The sequence below is a fragment of the Trachemys scripta genome, chromosome 8 (assembly GCF_013100865.1).
Source record: "Trachemys scripta elegans isolate TJP31775 chromosome 8, CAS_Tse_1.0, whole genome shotgun sequence".
In the NCBI taxonomy this organism is placed as follows: domain Eukaryota; kingdom Metazoa; phylum Chordata; order Testudines; family Emydidae; genus Trachemys; species Trachemys scripta.
Window position 1 is genome coordinate 51039981 of NC_048305.1, and position 23788 is coordinate 51063768.

Consider the following 23788-nt stretch of genomic DNA (forward strand, 5'->3'; position numbering starts at 1 on the left):
CAGGGCAACGGGCGATATAGACCAAAGGCTGGTGACACCGTTGCAAAAACTGTGCCCCCACCTCATGTTTTTTCATGTCTCTTCATTTCAACTCTACCCCTCACCCCAAGCTGCCTGGTTCTAGCTGACTGTTTTGTAATGGCTACATATAGAAGTGCTGCTCTATCACAACCAAGGGCAGCTCCTCTCAAACTGTGGTGGGTGGAGCACTGACTGGCTTCACGGCACTAATTCCCCTCCTCATTTCCAGCTCTTAAATTGCATTACAAGAAGCTAAAAACACTTTGCTTATATGGAAAGGTAACATCAGGAAAGTCATGACTGTGGTTGACACCAAGAGTCTGACTGCAATTCATGCAAACTCATGGCTGGCTTGTGCCAGCTGACTCACGCTAAGGGGCTGCTTAATTGCGGTGTAGACATTCAGGCCTGGTCTACACTAACCCCCGAAATCGAACTAAGGTACGCAACTTCAGCTACGTGAATAACGTAGTTGAAGTCGATGTACTTTAGTTTGAACTTACCGCGGTCCAGACGCGGCAGGCAGGCTCCCCCGTCGACTCCGCGTACTCCTCGCGGCGAGCAGGATTACCGGAGTCGACGGGGAGCACTTCTGGGTTCGATTTATCGCGTCCAGACAAGACGCGATAAATCGAACCGCAAAGTTTGATTGCCAGCCGCCGAACCAGCGCGTAAATATAGACAAGCCCTCAGGCTCAGGCTGGAGCCCAGGCTCACGGACCCTGCAATGTGGGAGGACTCCACAGCCCATGCTGGAAAGTCTACACCGCAACTGAACAGCCCTGTGAGCCTGAGTCAGCTGGCATGGGCCAGCCGCAGGTGTCTGACTGCAATGTAGACATACCCTAAGATACTAGGTCATCACCAATGGAAAGGAAGCAGTCTGTGCAACCATAAATGTGAGAAGAGGGGTCTGCACAACTGCCAGCAGAAGGGGGAGGCATCCCCATCATAAACACTCTGTTAAAAGGTGAACCACACTATGGAAAAAGCGTCTGAGAAGCCCTGCTCTAGGGACACAAGGATGTTATAGGTATATTATACAGAGCACACCCTGCTCACAGTGGGAGACTTAAGGAGATTTCCCAGTGGTGATTCCTTTAAAGAGAGTCTGGTTTACATTTGTATTAATTGCACTGCTCTGCATCTATTCTCCCTCTTTCCGTCACAGTGAAAGCTTGTCTCCCCTAGGACTCCTGGCACTGTTTGTCTAGCGCCAGTGCAACTCAACCAATGCTAGCAATGGGCACAAGTATTTATATCATCATGTCATCTAACCCTAAGCAGGAGCCCGGAGCCCTCTACATTAATGGTGGTGGTAGACAAATCATGCAAGAAATCATAGGGTAAATGCAACTTGGCTGTCTGAATCCATAAGCCAGAAGGGTGATTCTGCTGATTAGTCCAACAGCAGCAGGGGCTGTGTCCTGAGGAAACAGGCTGATTTATTTAATTGAGATGATGACCTTTCCTGTTGACTTGCGCTGGGTTACACGGCTAAAGGCTTCATTCACCTGCAAGCACAAAACCTCAGTTGTTTATACGAAAGGGCATATACATGTATGTACACACACACACACACACACACACACACACACACACACACACACACTCTCTCTCTCTCTCTCCTGCAAGTGTTCGTTGCTACTGTAGGCACCTTAATGTGCATTCTCTACAGTAATTTCTAGAGGGCAGATGTATTTGGCCAAATTTTTAGGAGTGGCCTTTAAAAATCGCCCTGCATCTTTGTGTGTGTATAAAGATTTGGGGCACATGAAAACTTGGATTTGTGCATGCAGGAAAAACAATTTTGCACAAGGATTCCAGGAGCAGTTTTAGAGGCCAGGGTTGGAACACTTTAAAAATCTGACAGTGACTTTACCACTGTCACATTCTGGAATGCAATCCAGGCCAGCGAGGGGCTGTGTCAGCAGCTGCCCGACAACCTTGGTTGCCTCATGATGTTTTGCTGTTGTAGCTCCCAACCTGTGCTGCCCACAAACAGCATGCAAGTCACACCCTGAATGTCTGTGTATAGCTGCAGCCCTGGCCAAGCAGCTCTGACCCCAGGAGCCTGTCAGCAACACATCGGTCACACTCTGGCTTCCACCAGCCTTGGTTACTACCTGCAGGGTGACCCCAACACACTACCAGTCCTGAGTTTCCCCACAAAACTGTGTTCTGCACTGTCCAGCCCTCTCCTGGACAGTCTAGATATTAAGATTCGCTGCTCCTGTAAAAAGAGTCAATATTCAAAAATTTGCTACTTTAACTGGATTTACAGAACAATTCTGTTTAAACACAGCACTGGATGGGTTTAGATTAAAAAATAAAACAAAACAAAAGAAGATAGGACTTTAAATGAATTCAACTATGAGAGATGAAGTTAGAAATGGGTACAGGCAAATAAAAGTGAAATCGCAGCTGAACATTTAAAACCTAATCTAGCAATTTTCAGTTCAAGGCTTTGTTCAAAATGGCCTCTCATACACACACTCCTCCTTCCAGCAAGATGGGAACTGACCGTTTCCTTGGTCAGGATCAATCTCCAAGGCCCAGAGGTGCTGGGGCCTTTGTCTTCTTAAGTGAAAGACAGATATCGTGGGGTTCTCTGTCCCTTTCTTGTATAATCCAGTGAACCTTTGAAGCAGAGTTTTCAGAAAGTTACCCTTCAAAGTAAAGTTTATTCATGCAGTAAAGAAGGTGACATAGAAGCTGGTGGTGAAGGAGGATCCATGCCTTTTTTCTCCTCTCCTGTGTTTGCTGAAGTGCAAATTTGCTTTGTGGCCTGGCATTTCCCCCCTCTTACTGACTCGAGGACTCTGTTTAATAAGTTTACTACTTATTTGTAAACTGAGGTAAATACACATTCCTTTGTTTAGGACAGACCAACAGTTGCCTAGGCTGTGTGGGAGTGAACATGTGCTAATAATGTCATACAGGGGGATGTCATTACTTTACATAGAATGTTGCTACATACATTTCACCATGATAATATTGACCAGTGAGTTATTAGTTTTCCAGTGATACCTCAAAAGGCATATTTTGTACAAAGATTATTACAAGGGTGTGAAGCATGTGAATAGAGGGGTGCTTTTGGTCACAACCAGAGAACCATGCACCTCTTTACCCACCTGCATACCTCAATTAAAATCATTATCCACAAAAAAATGGAAATTCACAGTGATCAAATTTCCCTACCCACTCCCAATGGGGTAGTATTAGAGACACTCAAAGGCTTAATCCTTTACTGGGTGGGTTAATTTCTCTATCTTCAGCCTATTTCTATCAGCCATTTTCAACTACTGCAAGGTGAAGATAGAGTCAGTACCAGTTTCCTTCATCATGCTAAGGAGTGTGGCCAGAATGGCCCTCAGGGTACCTGGTGCTTTCTTATCAGCTCATAACAATGTTACTCAGATGGGTCTCTGCAAAGTCTGACACTGAAAATATCAGAGATTGTTATTGCCAGTAGCATTTCCCAGAATTTCCTTGTCAGTCTTGTTGCCACTGACCCATCATCTATGAGGTGCAGATGTCTGGTTTAGGTGGCTAACGTTCTCTTTAGGTTTGAGATGTAATTATGTGTGTGTGACGCAATGAATAGTGGAATTTAAATGCAATCAGATTGTTACTCTAAAGTACAATAGGTGGTAGTCGTGATCCAAGGAGCCCCTCAATGCCAACTGGCAGAGGACCCCCTACACCGTAACTCACATCAGGCCTGACACACTCATTGCTCCAACACACTGTTGTCATAATCTATATCTAAGAGGTGTCATGTAAGGTATCATACACAAACTTATAACATACTGGTCACTAATAATATTGTGTGGTGTATGTACAGGCAGTGTATAAAGAATTAGTGCTGGAAATATGTTCGTAGAATGTGGCTGGGAAACAGTGCATAAGCCCAGCCTGTCCTAGACAAAGGAATGTTGTTTCAGCCGCTTGACTTTGTCACCAGTGTAAATTGAGCAAGACGAGGCCAGAAACAAGTATATTCACATGGAAGGTAAACAAAGCCATCAAACTAGCAAATGGGAGAGATGACTACTTAACAATCAGGGCAGTGGATGGAGGCTGTACCCCTAGGAAGCCTTCCTGCCTCTTGACACAGAGACAATGGACTTTGGAAAATATAAGCCGAAACAGTAAAAAATTTTGGCATCCATCACCTGAGGGACACAAGAGGCCAGAACTCTTGACGTCTGAGGAAAGGCAGATCCCACAACTGAGGGAGCTGAAGTCTCTGGGAACTGACTGTAGGTGAGAAACCTGCTTTGCCAAAAGATTGTAACTTGCTGAAGTTAAGTTTTAGTCACTAGAAAGTGTGTTTTGTTCGTAACTTTTCATGTTTCTTTCCCTCTTACTTGAAATCATTTAAACCTATGTTCTTTGTTAATAAACTTATTCTTGTTTTATTACAAAACCATCTCAATGCTGTGTAATGAAGTGAAGTTTACATCTTCAGCTAATCTAACAGGCTGCTGTATGCTCTGTCTCTCTGGAGGCAGTGAACTTAACTTCTATGAGAGGGACTGAACAGTGTCGAAGGATGTCTCTGGGAAACTGAGGCTCACCGATTGACCAGCAAAACAAGGTTTGGACTGGCAGAGTCCTGAAGAGTTTGCTGGCAAGGCAGATAAGCTGGCGTGCCAAGGAGCTGATACATGACTTAGCAGCAGCAAAGCTCACTCTTGCTGAGGCAGAGCGGTCACCGAGTGGCTCACAGGTCTGGGTGACCTGAGCAAGTCATCACTGCAGTGCAGTTTGTTCTGCAGGACCAAACAGTTCAGTATTTGTATTGGAATTTGCTCTTTGTGGGCTTTTTGCCTCAGGGATCCATTTATGATGCTGAAATAACACAAGAGCTGACCATCTCATGGCACTTCCATTATCCAGGAACTGAAATGCAGGGGTTCTCAACCTTTTTCCTTCTGAGGCCCCCTCAACATGCTATAAAAACTCCATGGCCCACCTGTGCCACAATAACTGGTTTTCTGCATATAAAAGCCAGGGCTGGAGTTAGGGGGTAGCAAGCAGGGCAATTGCCTGGGGCTCCACGCCACAGGAGCCCCCGTGAAGCTACATTGCTCAGGCTCCAGCTTCAGCCCCAGGTAACGGGGCTCATGGCCCTGGGCTTCAGCCCTATGCGGCGAGGCTTCGGCTTTCTGCCCTGGCGAGTCTAACGCTGACCATGGTTGGAGGACCCCCCGGAAACCTGCTAGTGGCCCCCCAAGGGGCCCCAGACCCCAAGTTGAGAACCACTGATCTAATGGCTCCCAGAGTGAAAGTTGTAAATTAAGACATAGCTGCATTCCCTCAAATCACCTTAAAAAAAAAACACCCTTTACCCCATTGTATTACTGCCTCTTAAATTGTAAGGTCGTTGTGAAAGGAGCTGTTATTTTTACAGCTCTGTACCATGGCTAGCGCAAGGGGGGCCCAACCTGGCACTTCCAAAACATAAATACTAAATAATCATCATACATATTGGAGACATTTAAAGCCAATAACACTGGAATGAAGGAGGCAAAAAAAAGGGGGGGGGATTTCTTAAAGAACCATGGTTCTGTGCTGTGTTTGAAACTGGAAGGTTTTTTGTACAAATCAGAGAGAATTCACCTCCCACAAAATTCACTCAGACACAAAACTTAACTGTAAACAAAGCAATCCTGAGAGCTCGACATTGCATAATGTCATCACAGTTTATGAAAATACGCATGTCAAGGTTTTAATTTAATCAACAGCAGCATTTACTTCCTGTAGTGATGACAGGTTCTTGGCGGATACTGGAGTTTAGAGTTAGTTCTGAGGCACAGATCAAACCCACATGTTTCCTAGTTGTAACTCATATTTCTCCCTAATAAGTACAGGGGCATAGGTGCTGGAAGGGTAAGAGGGGGTGGCTGCCTCCCCTGGCTTGAAATGATTTCCATTACATACAGGGTTTACAGTTGGGTTCAATGGCTCTCAGCAACCCCACTATACAAACTGTTCCAGCACCCTTGTACAGGGGCTCAAGCTTTGGGCCTTCCCATCCCCCAGGGAGTGCTGATAGCAGTCCACCAGATTAGACAGCTTCTTCCTTCTATTCAGCCTCTCTCAGAGAACTGTGAATCCTGCCAATGAGTGGCATCTTGGGCAGCACTTTACCTCTTCCAGGTTGAAGTCCGCTCCCACATGAGGTTGGATCCGTCTTTCCTGGCAGTACCAAAGAGCAGAGGAGAGGGATGACGAAAAAACAGGAAAGTCCTCTTCCCGGTATCGACCCCAGAACACTCCCAAGGCAGACACATTCTTCAGAAGCAGCAGGTTGGCTGGGACAGAGGGGATTGCTCCTCCAGCAAAACCCACCACCACAATCCTGCCCTCCCAAGCCAAACTGCAAGGGAGAGGGAAAGGAGATGTATTTAACGAGGAAGAGCAAGCATAAGGTAAAATCGTGATCGCACTGGGGAAAGGGTGGGGGGTTGCCTTTTCTTCAGTGGGACCAAAGTTTGGTCCTTAATGAAACACTGTCTCAAACTGAATACTAGGGTGTTAGCTCAGTGAAGAGAGAACTTTGCCACTGCACCATCTGCAGGTAGGATCTCATCAAAATTTGTCAACTAAAAGGGGAGCATCTGGGCCAACTGTTTCCAAGTTTGAGCACTTGCTGGTGGCCTGCAGACAGCTGGCTGGTCACATGATGCTGACTGGTCCATGTTGTTTCTACCTTTTACATCACATTAAGGACAGGTGAAAACACATTAAATATTTTCCTACTGTTACTTTTCAGGTGAGCAGTTACTATAGTTGACACAGGTACATGCTGCGATTGCCAGTGAGGGTTATTCACAAAATTATCTCTTTATTAAGTTTCAGAACCTCAGCTCTAGCTAGTACTTGCATGGGGCCTCCTAGGGAAACTGGCTCTGCATGAACTGGTTCTGCTAATTAATCAGAGACACTTTCTCCCAGTCAGTACTGAACCAACGCCCCAGCATGGCACTAGATGGCACCCCTCTTTCTAATTACATGTGAAAAAATCAAGGCCCTAAATATCTGTGGTCAGTAAAGAGCGAGCATGGGTGTTATGCCCAAACTCCAGCTTGCAGAATTTCATTCTGGTGGCTCCCTACAGTCCCTTGAAGTTTCAACTGGATACTTCTGAAGCATGCAGGGGGAGGGTACCAGGAGACCACACATTTCACACCCGTAATGCACGTCACTCAGAACGCGACTGGAATCGTATTTCAACTCACCTATGTAACGCTTCCTTGAAGATGTCCCCTCCAACAGCGTCAAGAACTACATTGACCCCTCTGTTATCTGTAAGCTTCTTCACCTCCTCCTTTAGGCTCCCTTGGGTGTAATTCACGCTGTGGGCTGCACCCTTCTGCAGGGCCAGGTTGCATTTGTGATCACTTCCAGCTGCTGCTATCACCTGAAAACAAAGGAGGAGCCAGTGTTACAGTCTGATCTTTCATGGTGGAAAAGAGCGTGAGCTTGTCGAGGCAGGGACTGTCTTTTTGTTCTGTGTTTGTATAGCGCCTCGCACAATGGGGTCTGAGGCTCCTAGGCACTATGATAATACAAATAAAATAAAACAAAACAAAAATAATAAAGGCATCGCTGCTCAGAGTGATACACTAGGTGCCTTAGCATGTTACCATAATTATTACAGTACCAACAACTTAAATAAAAGCTCTATAGTAATGCATCTTCTATGTCATTGTCTCCAAAAATTCTTTACAAATTTAAAATGCTATACAAAAACGGTATCTCTATCACTGTACCATTCACTGAAGAACAGCCACCACTGGGATGGAACGCAGCAGCGGTTGAACAACACACATCAGTACTACATAACAACTTAAGGCAGAAAGAGAAGACCAATCCCAGCTGCAATTGAAACTGCAGGGAAATTTAGGGTATGTCTACACTACCCGGATCGGCGGGCAGCGATTGATCCAGCGGGGTCGATTTATTGCGTCTAGTCTAGACGCGATAAATCGATCCCCGAGCACTCTCCCGTCAACTCCTGTACTGAGGCGCAGGTGGGGTCGACCAGGGAGCAGCAGCAGTCAGGGCCGGCTCTAGGTCTGTCCCCATGCGGGAGGAGCTGCTGGGCGGCGCGGAGTGGCAGTACTTCCAGGTGGCAGTGCGGCTGCGGGGCAGCACGGAGAACACAGCCCCCTCTCTGGGCTTCGCGGCGCTGCTGGTGACCAAGGTGGATCAGTTCGTGCTCACCGCCCTCACCCCTGACATGCTGGCAGCCGAGGACCTGGAGAGCTCTCCGGACCTGCTGCTCTTCAGCCTCACCGCGCCCTGACCCAGCCCCGGCAGGTGGGAAAGCGAGGATCTCCGGCTGCAGGGCTACCTGCTCAGCACTGAGGAGCCCAGCCGGCCGCTCACCTCTTCACACACTCTGGAGCCCCTCTCGCCGCCACTGCATCCCGGGCTCGGCTCCAGGGGACCCCACTTCCCTCCCTCCCCGGCTCCTCACACACTCTGGGCAGGGCTGCCCAGAGAATTTAAGGGGCATGGGGCAAAACAATTTTGGGGGCCCCTTCCATAAAAAAAAGTTGCAATACTATAGTAACATGTATTTGGAAATGTAAAAAATAACTAGTGAAATACATTCAAAAATTAATTTGTAATAATTTGAAAATACACTAAATACATTATTTAAAAACATTAAATGCTTTAATGGTATGTATACATTTGCAATTACATAATGGGCTGTTTCTGGGTGATGGTGATGGTTGGTGCCAATGGGCTGTCGCTGCCTGGGGGTGGTGCTGCTGTTGCCCAGGGCAGGGTGGGGCGCTGGGCTCTGGGTTGGAGAGTGCCCGGCTCACAGGGGCTGGGCTCACAGCTGTGGAGTGATGGGGTTGGGGGGTGTCCGGCTCAGAGGGGCTGGGCTCGGAGCTGGGGGTCAGGGCTAGGGGGGCTGGGCTCGGGGGGGNGGGCTCGGAGCTGGGGGGGCTGAGCTGTGAGGGGGATGAGGGCGGGGGGGGGGGGGTGCCCGGCTCGGAGCTGGGGGGCTGGACTTTGGGGAGGATGGGCTCGGGGGGCGTCCGGCTCAGAGGGGCTGGGCTCGGAGCTGGGGGTCAGGGGTGCCCCGGCCCCTTACCATGCCGCTTACCCCTCTCCCAAACATCGCTGCAGCCGCTTGGTGTCTCCAGCGGGGCCTGAGTTCCGCCGCTCAGCCGTGGCTTGCAGCCCCTCCCCCTTACCAGCTGAGACGCCGGGGATGGGGGAAGACGGAGACGGGGGGAGCCTTAGACATACTAATGGGGGCCCCTGTGGGGCCCAGGGCAAATTGCCCCACTTGCCGCCCCCCTCCCCCGGGCAGCCCTGACTCTGGGAGCCCCTCTCGCTGCCGCAGCCCGGGCTCGGCTCCAGGGGACTCCGCTTCTCTCCTTCCGCGCTCCTCACACACTCTGGGAGCCCTTCTCACTGCCGCGCAGCCCAGGCTGCAGCAGCCACGAGAGGGGCTCCCGGAGTGTGTGAGGCACTGCGGGGCGGGGGAGCGGGACCCGGCATGCAGGGAGGGAGATGGGGTCCTGCTGCCGTGCCGAGTCTCCCCAGGGCAGCGCAGCATTTCCCGAGTGGGCTGTACAGGGCACCGCCGGGCTGGGCAGGGGGCGCGTGTGACGTTGTGCAGTCTATATGGTTTTATAAAAACTTATTATCAAGTCAATATAATGTAACTGGGATAGTTTTAGAGAAAATACGGTAATAAGTGAATGTAACGTAACTGGGATATGCCTCATGCAAAAGGTCTCTTGTAAGGTGTCATTACAAAGCTTATAATCTACTGAGTGTGATCATCTGATTTGTATAAATGTACCACTCTTGTATCTAAAACTAGAAATCTAAAATGTAACTCTGAGGGCCTATTGTAATTGTGTAAAGTGTGGACCATTAATGATGGTTTGGAATCTTGATGACTCCCATTGTCTGCAGATGGCTGTATTTATCTGTGAGTCTTCCTGTATATGTGTGTGCTGGCAAGTGAGTAATGAAGTCTTGCAGTGACATGTGATCATGTCACCTGAACTGGAATCCATCTTTAACCTGGTGCTTTTCCAGTGAGGGGGGGTGGAAACCCAGAGAGACAAAGAGTTCCCGCCTTATGCAAAAGATATATAAAGGGGGGAAGAGAAGAGAGAGGGAGAGGAGCCATCATGAAGAATCCCCTAGCTACCACCTGAGCTGCAACAAGAGCTGTACCAGGGGAAAGAATTGTGCCCAGGCCTGGAAGGTGTCCAGTCTGAGAAAAACTTACTGAAACATCTCTGAGGGTGAGATTATCTGTATTTAGTTTGATTAGACATAGATTTGCGCATTTTATTTTATTTTGCTTGGTGACTTACTTTGTTCTGTCTGTTACTACTTTGAACAACTTAAATCCTACTGTCTGTATTTAATAAAATCACTTTCTATTTAGTAATTCACCCAGAGTATGTATTAATACCTGGGGGAGCAAACAACTGTGCATATCTCTCTATTAGTGTTATAGAGGGCGAACAATTTATGAGTTTGCCCTGCATAAGCTTTATACAGGGTAAAACGGATTTATCTGGGTTTAGACCCCATTGGGAGTTGGGCATCTGAGTGCTAAAGACAAGCACGCTACTGCGAGCTGTTTTCAGGTAAACTTGCAGCTTTGGGACAAGTGATTCAGACCCTGGATCTGTGTCTGGAGCCAAACAGGAGTGTCTGGCTCAGCAAGACAGGGTGCTGGAGTCCTGAGCTGGCAGGGAAAACAGAAGCAGGGGTAGTCTTTGCACATCGGGTGGCAGCTCCCAAGGGGGTTTCTGTGATCCAACCCGTCACAGCGCGGATCCCAGCTCACGCTGACAGGGCAAGTGGCTGGGCCAGGGCCTGCTCCCGGCAATGCCGCCCCAAGCAAAAAAAATTAAAAAAAAGTAAAAAAGGGGGGCTGGAGTGCCGCCTCTTAGAAAGTGCCGCCCCAAGCACATGCTTGGAGGGCTGGTGCCTAGAGCCGGCCCTGGCAGCAGTTGACTCACCGTGGTGAAGACACCATGGTAAGTCAATCTAAGTACGTCGACTTCAGCTACATTATTCATATAGCTGAAGTTGTGTAACTTATATCGATCCTCCCACAGTGTAGACCAGGCCTTAGAGAGACTGCATTTACCCAAGCTGGTCTCTGGTCTGGGTTTAAGCCTAGTACTCTTACCAAATGTGCCACTGGATTTTTAATATACCCCAGTGCATTCCAGGAGTTTTACATCCCTAGCAGCATAATAGTCTCCCCTCTGAGTGAAATCCTACCAACTGCTGAATTACTTGCTCCAGATTTCTCCAGTCAGACTCTGTGCTTTGTGGGAGCTCTATCATGCACAGCAAACCATTTGAACTGGAGTTATTTCTGCCTTGTCACTTTGTGCAGTTCTTTTTACTGTGGGGTGTTCTACTTATATTAAAAAAAAAAAAAAAGGTAGCGTCTCTGTCAAAAACCCTAGCGGCACACTATTTCCTAACTGATTTATACTGTGATGGTTGGAAGAAATCCATCTCTTATTCCCATAAACATCAAACACTATTTTCCCTTAGATCTACATTGGTTCGAATCTAAAGGCTGAAATGTTCAAATGCACCTAGTGGCTTAGGAGCCTAAATCCCATTGACTCTCAAAAAGAATTAGGCTCATAAGCACCTAAATCACTTTTTAAAATGGGACTCAGGAGCCTACGTCACTTGGGCACCTTTGAAAACATTCCCTCTCTATCTCCCACTTGGATAAGAGCTCCATTCTGCACTGGAAAGAATCAAGAGAAATGATGGGGATCCACAACGGAGCCCATAGCAGGAGCACAGGGAAGGCAGGTATTTCACGAGGGGGGGGGGTGAAGGAGAGTGAGTGAGTGTGTGAGATCTCCTGGGTTCTATTCCCTGCTCTGCCAATAATTCATTGACTCCCAACCTCCATGTCCTTTAGTATGCACATCTTGAAAATGGAGAATAATACTTGCCTACTTTATGAAATGTAATTCATTAGTGTTTGGAAAGGTCTTTGAATGCTCAGATGGAGCGTATTATAAAAGGCACAGTCATTACCACAGTGGGACATGTAGAATATAGATTCATTTGAAAAATGGAAATACCTTTGCCTTGAGAACATTAGCGGCTACATCGATAGCAGCAAGCCCCGTGGCCCCAGCGGCTGCTGTCACTAAAACCATTTCCCTAAGACAGAGACAGAGAGACTGAAATAAACAGAGCTTCCCTCCACAACAGAAAAGCATCGCATTGCATGCCTGCCTGCAAACAATTTACAGTTTTCTGTTTCTTTTGAAGATGAAAGATCTCCTTGATCAGCTTAAAAAGACTCCAGCAATTGATTATCCCATGATCCATTTCAATAGTAAGAATTTTCCCCATCTTAAATGGTATTCTCTTTCCCAAAGGCATGAGTAAGGGGAGCTTGACTTTTCCCAAACACCAATTCATACCCGGGTGAAACTAGTCACCCTATCCCCCGTCAAGTATGAATCTTTTACATTCCAAAGTGAAGTGATCTGATAAGAGAATATCTGCTGGTTTTCAATGACTGTATGAGTAGATATACATTTACTCCAGATCAGTGTAACAGCGATGTTTGCAGAGTTGGGGCAGAAATGTAGTTACCTACACTGCGGGGAGAGGACGTTTTTTCTGTTAAGGCACAAAAGTTGGCTCTGGATGCTGTTCTTCACTCTGCCACAGACTTCCTGTGTCAATGTGAGCAAGTCAGTTCTCTCTCTGGCTTTGTTCCCTTCACCTGTAAAAGGCCAGCGATGCTCATGTGCCTCACAGGGGCGTTTGGAAGCCTAATTCAAACAGGTTTGTAAAGAGCTCTGAGATTGTCCAGGGGGGGTTAAAGCATTATAATTCAACTGCTGGAAAGGCAAACCCACTATTCCACATACACACCCTAAAATCTCCACAGGTCACTTGCTGCCCTTGCAAATCCCAATCCAGCAGTAAAAAAATTCCCAAACAGGCTCCTTTGCTTGCCTGTAACAGTACAAGCCTACTTATCCAAAAGGAGAGCTGTTGTCTTAGGATAAATTAGCAGAGCAATGCATGGCATGCACGGGTATTGAGCAGCAAGGCTAATTTTCAGCTAAACAACAGGTTGAACTTGGACACAATTTGCCTGCCTGGGATACAGCACAACCCTACCAGTTATTTCACAGCAATATGCCGTGTTTTCTGGGGCTTATAAGAATCACTCTGTTCAGCAGGTTCACCTTTTTGCCAAGAGCATCACAAGGGTATAAAATGCTTTTTTAAATATGTAATTTTAAATTGTTGAAAAGCTATCAATGCGTTTGTGTACTTTGAGTTCATAAAAGCACCCCTCATGCAGGCTATGAGCGTTGAACAATTTTAAAGTAACACATACACAGTTTGTCGACTAGTGTATTGCCTTTTCAAGGTGACCATCTTCTGTCTGGGTACCCCATTACCATAGTATCTGAGCACCTCCCATACATCAGTCAATATTATTATTTTTATAGGATATCCCTCTGAAGTAGAGAATGAGCCCCATTTTACAGAGGGGGAAACGGAGGGACAATGATTAAGTAACTTGCCAAAGGTGACACAATCAGTCTGTGGCAGAGAAAAAAACTGACACACACACACACACACACCCAAAGTCCCAGTACAGTGTTAACCTTGAAACTATCATTTCTCCATAAATGTAAAGGTACCATCAATATCTGTGATGGATTTCCCGCTATATGAACCCAGGACCCCTCAGACCTCCATACTCCCAGACCACCAAGCCTCTCCAGCATGTCTCACGTCAGCCTAGAAGGGTCTCCCCTCCACTACTGAACTATGCATCACTGCCCTTATAATCAGCCACCACAGACAAAACCCTGAAACACAGACTGGGACTCAAAGCCTAGCATAGCGAGCCCTCCACTGAGCACACCCCATGAAACCAGACAGCAGCAGAATCTCCCGAGGGAAGCAGCAGACATGTCATCACTTGGGACATTTAAAAAACTAGACAAAGGACTGGAAAATATACTGTAAAGAATAGATCTGCCCTAGCTGGGAGGGGCAGGGAGATGGGCTGTCTGTCAAAACAGGTCATTTCCATCCCTAGCAGCTATTATTCTATCCTAGTGTTTTCCCATAAAATACTAATGGATGCAGATCTGAGTCTTTTCTTTTTTTCAGGAGCGTTGCTTCACATGTCCTCATGGTGGATTCAGCATCCAGTTCTGCAAAAAGAACGAGGAGTACTTGTGGCACCTTAGAGACTAACAAATGCATCTGGGCATAAGTTTTCATGGGCTAAAACCCACTTCATCGGATTAGCCCACAAAAGTTTATGCCCAAATAAATGTGTTAGTCTCTAACGTGTCACAAGTACTCCTCGTTCTTTTTGCTGATACAGACTAACACAGCTACCACTCTGAAAGCGGTCATCCAGTTCTGGTTTGCTTTGTGGTTCTCACTGTCGGTGTGGACAGTGATACTTAACAAAACACACATCTTCACCCATACAAACAATGCCCATTAATTTCCACTACACTCTTGTCAAACTCATTGTGAATCAGGGGCCAGGGAAACAGAGCAGCCTCACTCCCCCCAGGACAAAGAGACAGCCTGATCTAGTGATCCAAGCAGAGTTTAGAAACCAGGAATACCTGGATGAGATTCCCAGCTTCATCACTAACATACAGCATGACCTTGGCCACAAGACCTCCTCTATGTCTTTGTTTCCCCATCTACAAAGCGGCAATGATAATACTTAACAAGTTTACTGAGTGCCTCGACATTATTTTGATGTGTGCCTAATATGGGAGATTAGATGTTATGAGTATAGCTGGCTGGAGAACAATTCTGTTTCGTGACAACCTTCCAGACTTTGAAATTTGTTTTCGTTCCAATACAGAACACAAGCAAAAACCTTTCAAGTGTTTTTATTAAATGGAATTATGTCAAAATGTCTTTTTGTATTGAAAAGGTCAGGTTTTCAGATCTGGGGGTGGCGCTCTCTCTAGAAGGGAGCAGAGAGACCACCCTGGACCTCAGAAGCTTTTCCATCAAAATCAAGAGACTTTGACAAAACAGTATATTCCAATGCGCAAAACGTTTTGTTGAAAATATTGCAATCAGCTCTACTTATGAGATATGATGTTTGATTTTTTGCAAATGAAGTGCACTCTGCAAGGGCTAAGTATCATTACTGCTGGACACATGTCATGCTTTGGACTCCTCTGATCACTTACCCTGGCTGCGTGCGTGCTCTATGTTCCAGGGCCAAAATGGCTGTGCCATAAGACACAGGCAATGCCGCAGCTTCTTCATAGGAAACACCTTTTGGGATTGGCCACAGCATCTACATGAGGAGATAGACAGAGCCACGCTCTTAATCCTGTAGAGGGATAGAGGATGAAATTCTGTCTTTTCCAACAGCTTTAGTGAGCACTTTGAACATGATACAGAAGCATGTTGTCAAACTGTCCTAAACATTACACTATGTGAAACCATTAATTTCATCCAAATAAGTTTTAATGCAATTTTTCTTTTCAGCCCTTTCCGTGTTTTCAAGGATTCTCCAAAGCAAACCCCAGCCCATGGCAATGAAGGCAGGAGAACAAACATCAAAAAGAAAGGCACAGACTGGAAGATCTCACAGGAGCCAAAAACTAAACAACATGAGACATAAAACCTTTTGCAATAATGGAAGACAAATTTATATTTAAATTGTAGTTACCTTCTGATCAGTTACACACTCCTCAGCCATTGCACTCGTGCCAGTCACACCAATTACCCTGTCTCCCTGCCGGAAAATCACCAGTGGACAGGTGTTAGGAGACGAACAGTCACTTGACCTCACCCCTTTCTTTAGATTAAGTCTTTGATTTTCCTTCTTTCCCACGAAGGACCCGAGCAGCACAAACTAAATCTGATAACAGTTCAGGCAGCAATTGCATTAATCAGACACCGCCCCCCCCCTCCCCAACCCGCCCTTCCCACCTTTGCTTCTTTTTCCAGATCCTTATTCCTCTCTCTGATGGGACTTGCAATACTACCACCTTCCTGCACACACCTCCAACCCATCAAGCAGAGCTCACAACTTCACAGATGCTATAGTGCAGATGGCTTAAACAGTAGCCCCACACTGCAACCTCAATACTTCCCGATCAACTGGGAATCTGTTCCTAACCCCAGCACCACTACATCTCACTTACCGCCTGCACTGTGCTGACCTCCGCTCCAGTCTCCATCACCATCCCTGAAAACTCCATTCCTAAAGCAGGAAAAAGACATGCACATCCCACAAACACTGAACCAGGCCGCTGCACTCAGCACTGTCCTCTGCAGATGGGATCTAGGGCTCTCACCTACTCTAGCTCTGGACTGGGGTGGGGAGAGCAGAGAGATAGTGAGTTCAGCTAACGTTAGCGTTAGCCTCGTGTGGCAGATGCAGGCAGCTCTACTCCCACTGGCTGGCAAAGATAGTGCAGTGCTTGGAAAAGACTGAAATGTCAAAGGAGAGCTCTGTGTAAGCTTGGAGGCTTGTCTCTCTCCCCAACAGAAGTTGGTCCAATCAAAGATACGACCTCACCCACCATGTCTCTCCAAAGATGATCAGAGTCCAGCTGCTCTTTGCTTTTTAACTCTGAAAATGACCGTATTTGCCAGATTACCAATCACCAGATAATCCATGATGGCACAGGTTTGCATACAACATATGGGATACAGCCAGCATTTGAAGGCTGCATTAGAGAAGATTTTAGAAGCAAGCTGCTAGGAGGCCAGAAGGTGGCACTGTGGGAACACAAACTGATAAAACAGTACTGGATAAATGGACGGAAGGAGAGTAGAAGTAAGGACTTTTCTAAAATCATCATAAAGTAAAAGCTACGTGGCTGTCTGTCTTCAGAGGGGTTCTTATGGCACCAGTGGGACTGTCAGCTCCCAGGCTGGCAAGGGCTGAAGGAGATATTCAAGCCCGAAGGTTTTAGTGCAGCAAACAAACACAGCAGAGGTGCTGCATGTTCACCGCTACAAGAACAGGAGGTTCGGTGGTTGGGGGCAGGAGGAATTCAGCAAGAGGAGGGCATATGCCTAGAATGTCAAGCGTGGAGAAAGCCACACACACACTATACAGAATGATCCCTGCAGACATAATATTTAAAGCAGTGGTTCTCAACCAGGGGTACGTGTACCTCTGGGCATAGGCACCGATTGTGTGGGTGCTGCAGGGCTGGAACACCCACGGGGAAAAATTAGCGGGTGCTCTGCACCCACCGGCAGCCAAGCTCCCCCCACCTCCTCCCTTGAGCGTGCCGCGTTCCTGCTCCTCCCCCTCTCTCCCAGCACTTCTGCCTGCTGCCAAACAGCTGTTTGGCGGTGCTCTGGGAGGAAGAGGGAGGAGCGGGGACACAGCGCGCTCAAAGGAGGAGGCGGGGAAGAGGTGGGGTGGGGATTTGGGGAAGGGGGTGGAATGGGGGTGGGGTGGAGGCAGAGCAGGGGTGCGAAGAGACAGGGTGGGGACTTGGGGGAAGGAGTGGAGTGGAGACAGAGGCAGGTCAAGCACCCACTGGCAGGAGCCAGGGCCGGCTCCAGGCACCAGCTTAACAAGCAGGTGCTTGGGGCGGCCAAGGGAGAGGGGCAGCACCTGTGGCAATTTGGGGATGGCAGGTCCCTCTCTCCCTCTAGGAGCGAAGGACCTGTCGCTGAACTGCCGCCACTGATCGCGGCTTCCCCCCCCCCCCCAATTGCCCCCCCTGCCCGTGGCTTTTTTTTTTTTTTTTTTTTTTGCACGCTTGGGGTCTGCAGAAATGCTGGAGCCAGCCCTGGCAGGAGCAGAAGTCGGCGCCTATGCCTCTGTACGCTGGGGTTTTCTAGGGGGTACATCAACTCATCTAGATATTTGCCTAGTTTTACAACAGGTTACATAAAAAACACTAGCGAAGTCAGTACAAATTAAAAGTTCATATAATGACTTGTTTATACTGCTCTATATACTATAGACAAATATAAGTACAATATTTCTATTCCAATTGATTTTATAATTATATGGTAAAAAATGAGAAAGTAAGCAAGTTTTCAGTAACAGGGTGCTGTGACACTTTTGTATTTTTATGTCTGATTTTGCAAGTAAGTATTTTTTAAGTAAGGTGAAACTTGGGGGTAGGCAAGACAAATCAGACTCCTGAAAGGGGTACAGTAGTCTGGAAAGGTTGGGAGCCACTGCTTTAAAGGGCAGCATAGTAACCTGGACTGCATTGGTGGGTGCTACGAATTACTGAGTTCTAACCCCAGTTCTGCCTTTGAGTTGCCAAGCAACCTTGGGCAAGGCACATGGACAGGGTGAGACACACAGAGGCTATCTGTAAAGTGCGTTTCATTATACTTACCAACCTCTCATCCAGCATCATCGTGAGGATTAATTAGTTAAGCTTTGCCCAGCACTTTGAAAATACAAAGCTCTGTATAACTTATGTAGGAGGTGATACGAGACTGGTGGCCATAGTGAGGTCTTGTCTATGCTAGGAAAATCCATCAGGGTAGAATGAGCACATTTAAATTTATATGATCTAAACCTGGCTTAAAGGTGATAGATGCAAAACATGTGTTAGCTGGATGTGGTTAACCATAAAGTTGTGGCAGAGCTTAATTTGTAATGAAAGAGGTGCTGGGCTCAAGCAATTAGGTGCTGGGGCTCAAGCACATTTTTTACATTCATAACTGATGTAGCCCTGGCACATATTAAGCACTGTGCTGGAGGCAGGGATGCACAGAGCGTTTCCCCAGAGCAGCATGACAGTATACAAAAACAAGAAACGGATCGCCACAAGGAGGCAGCACTTGGGCGAATACACATCCCACTTACTGTGGGCCATTCTCTTTGTGGAAAGACAAAGGAATAGTGAGTGTTAAGAATGGGAAGTCCATCCCAATCCCCTTGTGCCTGGGAATGTCTGGGAAAACATATTTAAATATTTTCTTCCTTATAATTAGCCAGTAGGACATGAAGACATCCACCACAAGGCTGTTGGTCTGACTCCAGTCAAGGTCAGAAAGGTACACAATTTGTTTCCATCTTCTGGCTCTTCAGTTGCCTATATTGAATGAGTGAGGAGGTCTCAGCCTGGTTCCTAATGGATAGGGTGTTCATGACGCACAAAAACACCACCCCAATTGGTGTTAATTCATCAAAGGCTATGCTGCACCTACTCCATAGCTGGATAGCTTTATTCCCCTGCGCTGTCAATCTGTCCCCAGCACTAAATTCACTCAGAATTAAACACAGATCAGACAGACTCCTACTTACCAGGAGTGAATGGAAGACAATGCTTCTCCTGGTACAGACCCTTACAGGCCAAGATATCCGCAAAATTTACTCCACAGTAATGGACGCCAACCCTGACCTGCAAGAGAGAATGGAACCTTTCAAGCAATAGAAACATTTTAAACAGATGACTTCACTGCACTGGCATTTTAAAACAGCTCTCCCCTTTCCCAGGTACTTCCATAGTCCCCATTACCACGGTATTTGAGCACATCACAATCCTTCATGTGTTTCTCCTCACAACACCCCTGGGAGGAAGGGCAAGGCTATTATCCCCATTATACAGATGGGGACTTGAGGCACAAAGAAGCTGAGTGACTTATCCAAGGCCACACAGGATGTCTGTGGCAGAGCAGGAAATCAAATCGCAGTCCTTCTAGTACCAGGCCAGAACCCAACCCACTGGCCCATCCCTCCCTCAAAAGACTCCAATGTTTTCTGAGGCACAGACCAGATCCTCAGCTGGTATAAACCAGGATAGTTCCACTGATTTTATTGGAGCTATGCAGATTTACACCAGCGGAGGAGTTGGCCCCCAGTGTTTTGGTGGAAGATAGTATCCACTGAACAGCAGTTACTATCTCAGGATACTTTTCTATTATGTACTACTTTACTATTCTTTTAACAGGCTTATTTCTTTGACACGCTCCTCAGCGCACCCAGAACTGTCAGCCACTGTGCTACTTCTGCCTCAGCAAGACAGCTTTGCTGGAGCTTGGACTGGACATCAGCATGCCAGAAGCATCCGTCAACTTCACCAGCAAACTCTTTGAGACTGACAATCTTAACCTGGCCTTGCAGGGAACATCCAGCGAACCCCAGTTCCCAAGTTCCCCAGAGACGTCTCTGTTGTGTCCAGTCCCTCTCACTGGACTCCCACTGAAATTATTACGTTTACTGCCTCCAAAGAGACAGCGTGCATGCCAGCCTGTTCGGACTCATGCTCCACTTCAATACACAGCACTGAGATGGTTTATAGTAAAAACTAAGAATACGTTTATTAATAAAGAATGTAAGAATGTAAGCAATACAGAGTAAAGCTAAACAGAAAATGGTTACAAGCAAAATAAAATAAAACATGCTTTTTAGCATCCAAGACTTAACTATAGCAAGCCACAATATTTGCCTAAACAGCTTTCTCACTTACATCAAGCTACTACATCTCTAGTCCCTCTGGCTAAGTGATGGATAACTAAGGAGTTGTCTCCTTTTTATAGTCCAATAAACCTTTGAAATGTATTCCTCTGAATACATTCCACAGGCAAACAAGCAAAACAACTTTCCTTTGTCTAGGACAACTTGTTTATCAAGTCTGCCCCCAGAACAGATTTTTAGGAACACATTTCCAGCGCATATACATAACTGTTTACACACCATCCGTACACATCACGCAATGCTATTCATGACCAGTGTGTCACCAGTTCTTATAGGATACCTCACTTAATACACTTTTATAGTACAATAATATTCTATACAATCAATTGATACTGGGGTGTCTGGACCCTGATTGTCACCGTTTTGTTATCAGCTGTTCATTTCAATCGGCTTCTCTGTGCCTTCACAGAATACATTATTTGTGTACACACGAGCACTAAGCATTGGACTATGGATTTTCACCTTATTTTACCTGATCCTAGTGCTGATACAATAATAATTAGCACTTGGGCTTTCCTTGATCAAAGTGCAGTACAACCATGAAATAAGCCTCTCACCAGCTCTGTGAGGTATGGATTGCCACCATATTACAGACAGGGAACCTGAGACTCAGACGGGAAGGGACTTAACTAAAGTCACTCAGCCTTTGATCCAGTGGTTGTTTTAAAGTCCCAAACCATCCTCTTTCTTACTGAATTCTTCTCCTTTCTAATCTGCACACACCCTTCATCTCTAAAGCTCTTATTATTTAGGGAGGAAGTGTGGCCTACTGGCTGGAGCTCTAGACTGGGACTCAGGGGCTCTGCATTCTAATCCTGGCTCTGCCACTAGTCTGCTGGGTGACTTTGGGCAAATCAATTTCACCTCTATGTGCCTCAGTTTCCTCATATGTAAAAGGGAGATAATGATACTGACTCCTTTGTAAAGTGTGTTGAGCTCTAACGATGAAAAGATTGTTGTATTATTACTGCAGTAGAATCTAGAGGCTCTGTTGTGCTAGGCACTGCACGAACAGTCCCTGTTTTGAAGAGCTTGCAATGTAAACGGTCAAGACAGACCAAGACCGGGACGGGAAATGGATTTTGGATTGTGGGTGACAGTGAGGAGAGAGTGAGGGAGACTAAGTAAGGAGGAGGGTGCTGTAGTAGAAGTGAGAAATGATCAGGGCACAAATCAGGGGTGGGCAGATGGTGAAGAGGAAGAGCAGATCTTGGAGATGTCTAAGAGGAAAAACCAGCAGGATTTACCAATAGCATTGATGTAGGGGAAAGAAACCAAGAGGACTAGCACAGGACTTCAAGGCTGTGAGCCTGAGACACAGGGATGTAGGTGGGTTTGCCAGCTAAGGGATATTAGATTATTTGAAATAATCAGCAATTCTGCACATCTCAATCACAGTACCTCATGGGGCTGCAGAGAAGGGGATGGGAGGTTCCTAATAATCAATGGCTTTGTCAGCTCAGTGCACAGCACAGCTCGATAGTTCCGGCAGGACTGCGATAGGATGTCATTGTTCAGGGAGGACAATCCCAGAAGCTGTTTACCTGAAGCACTGCTCCTGCAACAAAAGAGTAAGCACTAGTGTTATACTGTGCTGTGTTGCCACCTTCCCACCCCAGAAGCAGCTGCATTTCATAAAGCATTTTGGTTATAAAAGATATTGAAAGTACTTTATACAGCAAAGACTGCTGACTGTACATAGGAGATTGCCTATAACCTCTCCATAAAGTGGTTGAACTTGCATTACTCTTAATTTTAAAAACAAAGTGGGAGAGAAGTTTACTGCTGATGAAAGACTCCAATAACACTGGATCCAATAGTACTTAGACCTCCAGGGCAGGGACTGTTCTTGGTTATTATATATTTGTACAGTGCTTAGCACAATGAGGCTGCTCTAGGTACAACCTAAATAATAAGCCACCACCACCCTGATTTGAGCTAAGTATGGTGCAGGTGGTGAAATCTAACCACTGCCATTTCTTAACACCTTTTGTCCCTAAGACAAGGCTGCCTGGGGTTACCTGAGATTTCTCTGCTGGAGGAGAAGAGGCTGCCCTCTGCTCAGTGTCAAAGTCTCCCATGTGCCTACTCCTAGATTTTCTTTGTAACCCTGTCACTGCAATAGCAGCAGTACTGCCAAACCTCTAGCACTCAAAAAGCATGAGATTATATATATATACACACACACACACCTATAAAAATTAGGGCAGGGTGTTTTTATTTGCCTCCTGGGTTCAGAGCTTTTAGGGGTTCTCAGGCCCTGTTTTCAGGCTTTTCTCCACAACCAGGAGAGCTAGAAACTTACTTTAACGGGAAAAGGCGCAAAACTGTTATTTCTCACCTAATCCCGAGATCCCAAGAAGCTAAACGCCTTTAAAAACAAACCACATGTTGCAAGAGTTGGCAGCACTATCCCCCCCAGCCCCTCCCTCCCGGCAGGAAAGCCCCAGCACCGTCCCGCTCTCTGCACGGGATGCGAGGCGTGAGCCCAGAGAGGTGGAACTTCAGGGGGGACTGCGGCTGGGAGCTCAGGAGGGGCGGGAGTGAGCAGAGCTGGGGCTCCGAGGGAGCACAGGAGGTGCAGGGCGCGGTTGGGGGGAGCGCGGCCGGGGCGGTGCAGGACCGGGATCGCGGGCAGCCGAGGGTGCGGGAAGCCGGCAGGGCGGCGCACGGCGGGAAGAGGGGGCTGCCCCGGGGCCGCTGGAAAGGGAGCCGCGCTCAGACCTGCCGCGCTGCAGCCGAAGCAGCCCCGCCAGCGGCGCCGTCATGCTCTTCCGCGCCGGGCAGCCTGCGCTGGCTTCCGAGGAGTGAACACCGCCCCGAGCGCCTCTAACAAGGACTGCCGGCAGCTCCGTCCCGACCCCGCCTCCGCGACCCGGGAGCGCCCGCCCCTCTCCGGGGATCCCTCCTGCCGGGCTGCGCCGCCCCCGCTGAGCGCCCTGCCTCGTGCCGAGTCTGGATCCCCCCCAGCCCTGCTTCCGCACCCCCGGCTCTGGGCAGCAGGTGTAACGTCACGAAACACAACCCTCCCGTTTTGCTACTGCCGCTACACCGGGCCCTGCTCTGCTGCTGTCCCCACCTTGCAGCGCCAGGGCCCCTGCCCCAGTTTCCCGACCCTGCCTTTTGACCTGGGTCAGCGAGGAGGAGAGAAATTGAATTAACTGGGGGGGGGAGGGGCAATACTTTGCATATATGCTCTTACTCAGCAGTTCTCAACCAGGGGTCCCAGGGCCCCCGGGGGGAACGCGAGCAGGTTTTTGTGGCTCCGTCAAAATAAAC

The 23788-nt window shown here is 47.4% G+C and overlaps 1 protein-coding gene across 1 annotated transcript; it reads right to left on the minus strand.

Moving 5' to 3' along the window:
* Positions 1-629: 629 nt before the first annotated feature.
* LOC117881366 (quinone oxidoreductase-like protein 2) lies at positions 630-23357 on the minus strand. Its single transcript, XM_034778517.1, has 10 exons — positions 23234-23357; positions 21911-22067; positions 19337-19433; positions 16245-16303; positions 15767-15832; positions 15279-15388; positions 12150-12231; positions 7272-7453; positions 6181-6409; positions 630-1535 (listed from the first exon to the last, which is right to left on the minus strand). Exons 1-10 carry the CDS (start codon positions 23275-23277, stop codon positions 1467-1469), a joined length of 1095 nt encoding a protein of 364 aa, XP_034634408.1. The 5' UTR covers positions 23278-23357; the 3' UTR covers positions 630-1466.
* Between the last annotated feature and the right edge of the window lie 431 nt (positions 23358-23788).